This window comes from Perognathus longimembris, chromosome 13 (genome assembly GCF_023159225.1).
Source record: "Perognathus longimembris pacificus isolate PPM17 chromosome 13, ASM2315922v1, whole genome shotgun sequence".
In the NCBI taxonomy this organism is placed as follows: Eukaryota; Metazoa; Chordata; class Mammalia; order Rodentia; family Heteromyidae; genus Perognathus; species Perognathus longimembris.
This window is the reverse complement of record NC_063173.1, coordinates 58,657,335-58,667,835: the sequence shown is the minus strand read 5'-3', so window position 1 is coordinate 58,667,835 and position 10,501 is coordinate 58,657,335. Positions and strand designations below refer to the sequence as shown.

Below are 10,501 nucleotides of genomic sequence, written 5' to 3'. Positions count from 1 at the left end.
GTATCTGTACTCTGAAGGGCTGACCACAAACCACACCCTGTAATTCCACCCAAGACTAGGTTATGTGGAACAGTGAGGAGATAGGGTTTTAATACCGGGGAGGGGTGGAGGAATTTGATCTGTCCTGACGTCTCTGTTCACCTGGCTCCTTGACGCTCTTCTCTGCAGCAATCCTGCAAGGGCCTGGAGCCCATCTCCTCCTCACACTGCAAACCTGTCTGCCTCCTTTCCCTACCAGGCTTCTCCGGAACACTGGCCCTGTTACCAGAACCCCAAGAGCCCCCATGAGTGCTGGTGACGCGAGTCCTGGATAGTGAGGCCCTGGCTGGTCCAGGGGTAGGCACTCTACCATGCCACCCATCCTTCAGCGTCTACAACAGGCCTCCAAGATGATGAGCCGCCGGAAAATCTTACTGCTGGTTCTGGGGTGCAGCACGGTGAGCCTCCTCATCCACCAGGGGGCGCAACTCAGTTGGTAAGTGGGCAGGGCCTCAGTAAGAAAGCATGTTCCCTTAGGAGGGACATTCCCTCGCTGTGGCCTAGGTTAGCAACAGGAATGGAAGCTCCCTTTCCTAGTCTTCCGTCTACCAGAACAGTCCTTCTCTGGGTGTTGCAGTCTCTCTCTACTCTCAAAGTGCTTTCCATACACATCCTCTAGAGCCACACATTCAGAGCCTGAACTCTACTGATAGGATTGAGTAACTTAGCTGGGATTCAAACCCAGTCTAAGTGATTCCCACAACATCATGGCTAAATGCCTCTCTAGTGGGCTGTAAACAACTTCTCATTACTTGTATTGTATGAAGCAAGCACACACTTTACTTTTCTGAGCCCATTTCTTCATCACTAAGATGGCGGTGATGATAAGAGGGATGCACTGGTCACCCTCATGTGGGTACCACGTGATGATTGATGGGAACCTGGCCGCTATTCCTGCCTCACATTTAACCCTAAAAGATCACAGCACCTGTCAAGGCTTCAACTTCCCTACTTACCCCATGATCTGCTCCTAATAATGGTGTGAATGGAAGAAGACAAATGATTTGCCAAGGGCTATCTACAGCCATTATCTTAAGCCTAAGCCAGCCATGAATAGGAAACTTCAATGGTGTTCACAAAGCTGCCTACAGATGCCCTCATAGCCAGGTGCTCAGAATAGTAGAGAAGAATCAAGAGAGTGAATCAAAGTTTTCAAGGACCTTCTAGGTCCCAGTAATCCCAAATATTTTTGATTTAGGAAAAAGAACAGAAATAAAATTTCCATGAGAGCTATGAGTATTATTCATTTTGTATACTACTGTACTTCTTGACCCTAGAGCATGGCCTGGCACACAAGAAAAGCTCAAAAACTATTTGTTGAGTGGGTGGATGGATAAATAAACTTCAGAGCCCTTAACAGAAACAGTCAACAGATGGGTTGCTGCAAAGTCTGGTACCACCTACTCAAAAAAATGAGAAACCAGTTAAACAGTACAATGAGAAAGAAGACAGGGTGCAAAAGGATTTGGTGACTGAGATTTCCCTTTGGTCCTAAGCTTTTCCAGAGATAAAGTGGGATTTCTCAAGTAATCCCTTATACTATTTCTGAATAAACAAGTTGCCTTAAAACCAAGCAATCGATTTCAGCTATGGTGGTGCAGGCTTGTAATTCCAGCACTTGGAGGCTGAGGCAGGAAGATCTTAAGTTCCAGGCCAGCCAGGACTACATAGCAGAATCCAGTCTCAAAAAAACATTATTTCACAACAGAAATCAAACATATATTCTCTCATAGTGGCCACGGATCCAAAATCTACAGAGTATAGTAAATCTACCTTTTCTGTGAATTTATTACACATGATTTTCACCAATGTGGCAACAAAAATTAGAAACTCAAAAGAAATTTAACTTTTTTTTTTGGCCAGTCCTGGCTTGGCTCAGGGCCTGAGCATTGTCCCTGGCTTCTTTTTGCTCAAGGCTAGCACTCTGCCACTTGAGCCACAGCGCCACTTCTGGCTGTTTTTTGTATATGTGGTGCTGGGGAATTGAACCCAGGGCCTCATGTATGGGAGGCAAGCACTCTTGCCACTAGGCCATATCCCCAGCCCTTAACTTTTTAATTCTTAATTTCCATTGGCCTATTTACGTAGTTCAGTTGATGTGGAGAAGCTCTCAGTCTTGTTATCATTGCATTCAAATCAATATGTAATCTGCTTAGGGTTTGTTCCTCTGTCCTTAATTATGAGAAAATCTACCTCCTAGAGAGTAAATGGTGCCCCAAAAGCCAGGTTATGATAATCCTCTAAAGCCAAAAAGGGCACATAATGTGCTCAAGTAATAAGTTGAGTTTTAGATTTGTCTTTAGTGACTGACATTGAGGAAAAATTGCATTATAAGCATCTTCAGTATTCAAGATAAAGAACATGAAATAACATCTAGTTTGAGGAAGCAGTATTAATGTGCACAACAATGATATTGTGGCAGTAATGTCATTTATTGCATGCATTTTCAAGTTACAGGTGCTCAGAACTATTGTATCTATAGTATAGGCAAACAAGTAATTTTAGAGTGCCGAACTCTACATCCTCAGCAGTAGCAGTTTTTCCTAAACTTTCAGTCTCCTTGAAGTCATACATATGTAGATACTTGGGTTTCAAGGTCTTTTACGAGTCTGCGGTCAAGTTGTCTGTCAGGGGCTTGATTAGAAGAGACACCCTAAAAAAAAAAAAAAAAAAAAAAAAAAAAAAGAGACACCCTTTAGGCTCACACAAATGGTTCAACAGGCTTTAATCCTTTTTTTTTTTTTTTTGGCCAGTCCTGGGGCTTGGACTCAGGGCCTGAGCACTGTCCCTGGCTTCTTTTTGCTCAAGGCTAGCACTCTGCCACTTGAGCCACAGCGCCGCTTCTGGCCGTTTTCTGTATATGTGGTGCTGGGGAATTGAAACCAGGGCCTCTTGTATACGAGGCAAGCACTCTTTGCCACTAGGCCATATCCCCCGCCCAGGACCTCAGTTTCTTGAGGACTACTGTCATATGATTCTTTCCTAGAGGGCTGCCCACCAAAATAGCAGCTTGCTTCCCCCTCACTCCCCCCCAAGGTGGTACACTGCAGAAAGTGAAAGAGAGAAAAACTCTAAGATGGATGCAATGCATCTGTTATAATCTGGTATTACAGTCCATCACTTCTGTCCTATCCTGTAGCTTAGGCACATCAATAAGTCCATCCGTGCACAATCCAACAGGACAGTGGGGTTGGCAAGGCTCATCTTACTGGCTGCCTACCACCTGCCTCTACTCTTCCAAGGGGTTTTGTAAAACCCGTATGCCAACGATGGATGGTGGGACACTTACCATCGCTGGGGAGGGGCAGGGTCATGCTTTCTCACACGCCCTCCGGGCCTTGCAGGTACCCCAAGCTGTTCCCCCTGAGCTGCCCGCCCCTGCGGGCGTCGCCACCACGCCCCAAGCACACGACCGTGGCCTTCCTAAAGACACACAAGACGGCGGGCACCACGGTGCAGAACATCCTGTTCCGCTTCGCCGAACGCCACAATCTCACGGTAGCCCTGCCGCACCCGAGCTGCGAGCATCAGTTCTGCTACCCGCGAAACTTCTCGGCGCACTTCGTGCACCCGGCCACGCGGCCGCCACAGGTGCTGGCCAGCCACCTGCGCTTCGACCGCGCCGAGCTCCAGCGCCTCATGCCGCCGGGCACCGTCTACGTCACTATCCTGCGCGAGCCGGCCGCCATGTTCGAGTCTCTCTTCAGCTATTACAACCAGTACTGCCCCGCCTTCCGGCGCGTCCCCAACGCGTCCCTCGAGGCCTTCCTGCGCGCGCCCGAGGCCTACTACCGCGCGGGCGAGCACTTCGCCATGTTCGCGCACAACACGCTGGCCTACGACCTGGGCGGCGACAACGAGCGCGGCCCGCACGACGCCGCCTACCTGGCGGGCCTCATCCGCCAGGTCGAGGAGGTCTTCTCGCTGGTCATGATCGCCGAGTACTTCGACGAGTCTCTCGTGCTGCTGCGGCGCCTGCTGGCCTGGGACCTGGACGACGTGCTCTACGCCAAGCTCAACGCGCGCGCGGCCACCTCGCGCCTGGCCGCCATCCCCGCGGCGCTGGCGCGGGCCGCGCGCGCCTGGAACGCGCTCGACGCCGGCCTCTACGACCACTTCAACGCCACCTTCTGGCGCCGCGTGGCGCGCGCCGGGCGCGCATGCGTGGAGCGCGAGGCGCGCGAGCTGCGCGAGGCCCGGCAGCGCTTGCTGCGCCGCTGCTTCGGCGACGAGCCCGTGCTGCGCCCGGCCGCGCAGATCCGCACCAAGCAGCTGCAACCCTGGCAGCCCAGCCGCAAGGTGGACATCATGGGGTACGACTTGCCCGGCGGCGGTGCTGGCCCAGCCACCGAGGCCTGCCTGAAACTGGCCATGCCCGAGGTGCAGTACTCGAACTACCTGCTGCGCAAGCAGAAGCGCCGCGGCGGGGCACGGCCCCGGCCCGAGCCTGTCCCGGACAATCCCCCACCTCGGCCTATTAGAGTACTGCACCGGAGCCCCCAGGGCCCCTGAGCTCCACCGGCATCCCGGAGCCCCGCTCCCGCCCGGCCCTCCACGGACGAGGCCGTCTCCAGGTTCTGCCCCATGCGGGCCCTCTCTTCCCCGTGGCATAAGAGTCCTATGCCAAGTTTGGGGGTGCCTCTCCCCATCTGAGCCTGCCTCCCCGCCTAGGCTGAACCCCGTCTTTGGGGATGGCGCCGAGAGCCCAGATGGAGCCCTGGGTCCACCCTCTCCTTTTCCCCAACTGGTTGGTGATTTTAACAAGAGGTCCAAGGGCCATCTAGAGCTGCCTATCCTTACTCTCTCTGGGGATTGAGCCCCCCCCCCCACACCCGTGACGTGGATGAAGGGTTCCTTGGCCCCGTCATTGTGCCCCTGCACTTCCCAGGGCTGCAGGGACGCCAGTACTGTCTTCCAGGTCTACCTTTCCCCACAGACCTAAGCTGCTCCCAGACTCCCAGAACCAAGAGTTCTTGGATTGGGCCTTTGTTTGGTTTTTCTTTTTTTCTTTTTTAATAAAACAGTTTTAGGATGTGTAGTTGTATGTCAGTCATTAAAGTCTATAGAATCCCTGTGTTTGAAATGAGGCAGAAGGCCAAAAGATGCTGTGGCTGTTGCCATGAGACTCAACTTCCTAGCTGCCCTTCCCCCACACCCACAACCCTCTCCAGAACTTTGGTTTCACCAACACAGATCATGGCCACCTCAGCCCCACTTATTTTAAAAACCACTCCTTTTCATTCAACCCAGTATTTCCTGAGCTTCATCTTCTGAACTTGGGAATGCCAGTGAACAAGACAGATTGGGTCTTTGTCCTCACAGAGCTGCTAAGGGACATTGAATAGGGAACGTATGGCAACAGGAGGTAGGAGTGCAGAGGTTAGAGCAAACATGGAAGCCTTGAGAGGCAAGGAGGGGGGTGATTTTCATGTAAGCATGTGTTTTAACTTCAGTTTTACCTCTTTGTGTGAGTCCTTGATGTCACTGCGCACCGTAGAGGGGACAACTCTAAGCTGAATAAGATCGGTCCTTCCCTTGTTTTCCTTTAGCACAGCAGAGAGACCCTGCATTTTGGAATGAAACTTCCCTCTAGAGTAGCAGAGAATCGCGACTTCTGTTACTTAATATAGCTGAACAAGTATTAAAAAAAATATTAAGGCCAGGTGCTGGTGGCTCACGCATGTAATCCTAGCTGAGAATCTCAGGAAGCTGAGATCTGGGGATCATGGTTCCAAGCCAACCCAGGCAGTAAAGTCTGTGAGACTCATTTCCGATTAACCACCAGAAAACTGGAAATGGTGCGGTGGCTCAAGGGGTAGAGCACTAGCCTTGAGCTGAAGAGGTCAGGGACAGTGCCCAGGCCCAGAGTTCAAGCTCCTAGACCCACCAAATAAAAAAATAAAAAGTCAACATGATCTACTGTATGCCAGCCACTTTAAGGGCTTTACATATGTTAACCATAGGCAACCTTTCCCAGGCAAGAAAACTGCAACTTAGGTTATATAATGTCAGAATCATACAGCCAGAAAGCAGCCACTACAGTTGGAACCCAGACAATGTATTTTCAGAGTCCAACCTTGTTAGTGCTGTGTCTACTGCCATTCAAATAAAGGTCACATGCCACAGGCTAGGCTGACTCCCAGGCCTTCTGAAAGAATATAAAGTGAAGCATGAGACACTGCTCTCAGCTCCTATCTCATTTTTCATGGAGACAATGGCTGATCTGTTGGGCAGTGAATATTGCAATGGTTGCTTGACAATCATAGGATGCTCTCTATCTTACTGTTTTCTGTTGTTATCACGAAATGCCGGAGACTGAGTGATTTCTAAGGAAAGTTGTTTATTTTGGTTCAGGGTTTTTGAGGCTGAGAGCATAATGCAAGTATTAGGTTGGCTTCTATTGAGACCCTTATAAGCAGGAGAGTAAGTATTGCTTAATGACATGGCGACAAAAGGTGACAAGAAGATTCTGAAAAATTGAGAACTACAACACCTCCATAAAGGAGATTCTCCACCTCCCCAGTGTTGCTGACTGTATGCAGCCGGAGCTGTTCTCTGCCTGGCCCAGTTCAACCCTGGAGGCTGAGAAGGAGAAGAAATCTAGGAGGGATATCTTATTATTTAAAAAAAAAAAAACTGTTTTACTAAAAGCTACTCTTCTTTTGAGCTGGGTCCAGTGTCTCAAACTTCGAATAAGGAAAATAGTAGTTTGAGGCCAGCCCAAGGAAAAAAGTCAATGAGACCTTGTCTCGGCAAATAAACTGGTGTGGGGATTTGCATCTATAATCCCTGCTACTCAAGAGGCACAGGTAGGAAGGTTTTTGAGATCCACTCTGTTTGGGAGTGTGAGGGGACAAGCCTCTATCTGAAAAATAACAAAAGCAAAAGAGAGCTAGGTATGTGATTTGTTAGAGAATCCCTGTCTAGCAAGTACAAGATCATGAGTTCAAGACCTAGTACTGCCAGAAAAAAAAAGTTATACTTGAAACAAAAGAATCATGAGGGCCAGGAGTTGAGCTTAGTGGTAAAGTACTTGCCTAGCCTGCACAATGCCCTGGGTTCAATTCCTCAGTACCACATACACAGAAAAGGCCAGAAGTGGTGGCTCAAGTAGCAGAGTGCTAGCCTTGAGCAAAAACAGCTCAAGGACAGTGCCCAGGCCCTGTGTTCAAGCCCCAAGGACTGGAAAAAAAAAAAAAAAGAAGAATCATGAGGTTCAGGCATCTTTTACTTTGGAGTAGGTTCTTACCCCTGGCTTCTGTTTGCTCAAGTCTATCACTCTGCCACCTGAGCCACAGCGCCACTTCTGGCCGTTTTCTATATATGTGGTGCTGAAGGAATTGAACCCAGGGCTTCATATATAGGAGGGAAGCACTCTTGCCACTAGGCCATATTCTCAGCCCCATGGAGTAGGTTCTTGCTGCAGCCTCTTCTTCCCACATGAATCCATTTCCCTCATGTGGTGCCCTTCTGATGCTAGATCAAGATGGTTTCATTTCCTCTGAAGATGATTCCAGGGCCTCTCATATATCACTAAACCTCATTTACTGAACCAAATCTGGAAAGAAATAAAAGGAAGCTGGGCACCAATGGCCCACACCTGTCATCCTAGCTACTCAGGAGGCTGAGATCTGAGGATCGTGGTTCAAAGACAGCCTGGGCAACAATATCCTTGAGACTCTTATCTCTAATAGGCTATTTAGAAGAAGCCAGAAGTTGGCACTGTGGCTCAAATGGTAGAGTACTACCCTTGAGCGCAAAGAGGCTCAGGGACAGACAGCACCCAGGCCCTGAGGTCAAACCCTAGGACCAGCAGGAAAAAAAAAATGAGGAAAAGTTGAGGGACAGAGAGAAGAAGTAAGAGATGAGAAAGAAGAGATGGGGGAGGAGAAAGCTTGAATTTTTCTGCTGGGGACTCGAGTTAGAGGAATGACCAGAGCTCACCAGCAAGGCCACCTCAGAGCTGAGGACACCTTCCTCTCAGCTACCTGCGGCCCATTCCTGACGGTGTGAGCCTCTGATGGAGTCAGGGGGAGTCCTTGGGACTGGCGGAAGGAAGGTCTATCATCAGCTACAAATGCTTAGAAAAGGCATGTTAACAAGAACCATGATGCCACCTAACCTTTATTAAGTACTTACTATGTTCTAGATGCTTTTCTCCCTGCTTCCTGTATTTTAACATAGTTGAGTCTTACAACAGCCTGGAAGTTAGGTATTATTCCTATCCTCCCACACAGAAAAGGAAACTGAAGTAGAAAAAAGTGAAGGGCCCATCTTCCCTGCTTCTCTGCAGGGTGAAGCTGAGCTAGGGTAAAACATGGAGTTCTCAGATACCAATTTTCAGTTCCCACTGCAGTCTCTACCACCGGGAACACACTGGGCACCCCCTCACAAACACCCAGTGGTCCCTGCAGCCTCATTATTAAAGAGTAGCCTGTACAGCCCTCCTGAGAATGGCCCTCCTTAATGAGAGGGAGGGAAGGGCAAAGAGCCCAAGTGCCTTGGGAGCCTGCGGTAAGCAGGGCACGGTGAGAGAAGCTGGTGCTCTGCCAACACAACTGGGCAGCTTCCCAGAATGCACCAGAGGAGTGGAGAGGGACTGCGGGGCAGGGGGCCTGAAGAAGGGGGCTGCCTAGCCTTGGCTTAGAGGAAGAGAGGATGAGGAGAGGGGAGAACTTCAGCCCCTTCCCCTCCTTCACACATCCAGTATTGGCTCTTCTGATTTGGTAAGGATGGAAGAGTCTGAAAGCCTCCAGGAGCCCAACCTCTCCCTCCCAGGGCTACTGGACAGTAGGCAAAGGCCAGGCGGGGACCGTTCCCATCCCCACACAATCTCAGCAGATTTCACAACACCAAAGCAGTAAGGGGGACAGGAGTCAGATTGTACTCTATTACTAATGGGAAGAGTGAGTTCCAGAAAGGGGACAGAGCTTCCAAGGCAGGCCCAAAGCCAAAGCATGTCCCTGGGAACCAGAACACTCCTATTAGTGAGGGTTACAAGAGGCCAGGACCCAAAAATCCTCTATCACAAGAGGCAGGAACTCCAGCCCAGGGCTCCCTTCTTGGTGGTTGCCCAATGAGTAGGATAAAGCCTTGGGTTCCGTTTCTCCTCCTTAACACACAGATCACTTTTGCAACCCAAAAGTACTTAGGGATTTCTCCCCACCAATGAATAAGTAAGCAAGTCTGGGCATTCCCTCATCCAACTCTAGTGACAAAACCCATGAGTTGAGGGCTCCCAAACACAAGACTACTCCACTCCTTTCTTTCTTATTTGAATAGCCTTGTTCACTGGAGGGCTGTTTGCCAGAGCCAAGTAATGGAAATAGCCCAGGAACCCATCAATGGATGAATTGGTCACTAAAATTTATATATACACAATGGAGTATGATTCAGCCAATAACAAGAATGCAACCATGTCATTTACAAGAAAACACATCGGGCTGGGAATAGGGCCTAGTGGTAAAGTGCTTGCCTCGTATACATGAAGCCCTGGGTTTGATTCCTCAGCAACACCTATATAGAAAAAGCCGGAAGTGGCACTGTGGCTCAAGTGGTAGAGTGCTAGCCTTGAGCAAAAAGAAGCCAGTGGCAGTGCTCAGGCCCTGAGTTCAAGCCCCAAGACTGGCAAAAAAAAAAAAGAAAGAAAGAAAAGAAAACACATGGAGGGGGCTGGGGATATGGTCTAGTGGCGAGAGAGCTTGCCTCCTATACATGAGGCCCTGGGTTCGATTCCCCAGCACCACATATACAGAAAACGGCCAGAAGTGGTGCTGTGACTCAAGTGGCAGAGTGCTAGCCTTGAGCAAAAAGGAAGCCAGGGACAGTGCTCAGGCCCTGAGTCCAAGCCCCAGGACTGGCCAAAAAAAAAAAAAGAAAGAAAGAAAAAAGAAAACACATGGAGATCATTGTGTTAAGTAAAACAAGCTGGACTCAGAAAGACATCAACACCTATTGGGTCATCACCCCCCCCCCCAAAAAAAAGACATGGAAAGAGAATTAGGCTTATTAGGCAATAGGCAGGGAATCAACAATGGAGGGGGTGGAGAGTACTGGCAATAGGTAATGAGTAATGCAATCAAATAACCTTATACATTAAAAGAGGCAAGATGGTGTCTACCACTTTTACTCCATGAAAGAGAAGAATCTGCTGAGTGCCAGAGGCTCACGCCTGTAATCCTAGCTACTCAGGGCTGAGATCTGAGAAAGAAAGAGAGGAATCTTGGGAGAAACTAATCCAGCAGAAGAAAAGCAGTAAGTAGAGGTTGGAGCCATAGCTTAGGTGGAAGAGCTGCAACCAATGAGTAAAAGTCTCAGATACAGCATCAGCTTCCAAGCCAGTGGTGACTGCTTGAGAAGCCTAGCAGTACTGGGGAAGAGAGGATTAGGACTGCCCACCAAGCCACACCCGGGTGAGCCCTGGCACGGCAGGCATTATAGTCACCCACGGAGGCGGCCACCA

General features: G+C 49.6%; 1 protein-coding gene across 1 annotated transcript; it reads left to right on the top strand.

The window, feature by feature from the left end:
- Positions 1 to 238: 238 nt before the first annotated feature.
- On the top strand, positions 239 to 4,679 carry Gal3st3 (galactose-3-O-sulfotransferase 3). The gene is made up of 2 exons (XM_048360734.1): positions 239 to 475; positions 3,384 to 4,679. Exons 1-2 carry the CDS (start codon positions 351 to 353, stop codon positions 4,549 to 4,551), a joined length of 1,293 nt encoding a protein of 430 aa, XP_048216691.1. The 5' UTR covers positions 239 to 350; the 3' UTR covers positions 4,552 to 4,679.
- The last annotated feature ends 5,822 nt before the right edge of the window (positions 4,680 to 10,501 follow it).

Coding starts and splice junctions, on each gene's coding strand:
- Gal3st3 (XM_048360734.1), top strand. CDS start 351: ATGCCACCCATCCTTCAGCGTCTACAACAGGCCTCCAAGATGATGAGC. Junction 476..3,383: donor CAGGGGGCGCAACTCAGTTG/GTAAGTGGGCAG, acceptor CGGGCCTTGCAG/GTACCCCAAGCTGTTCCCCC.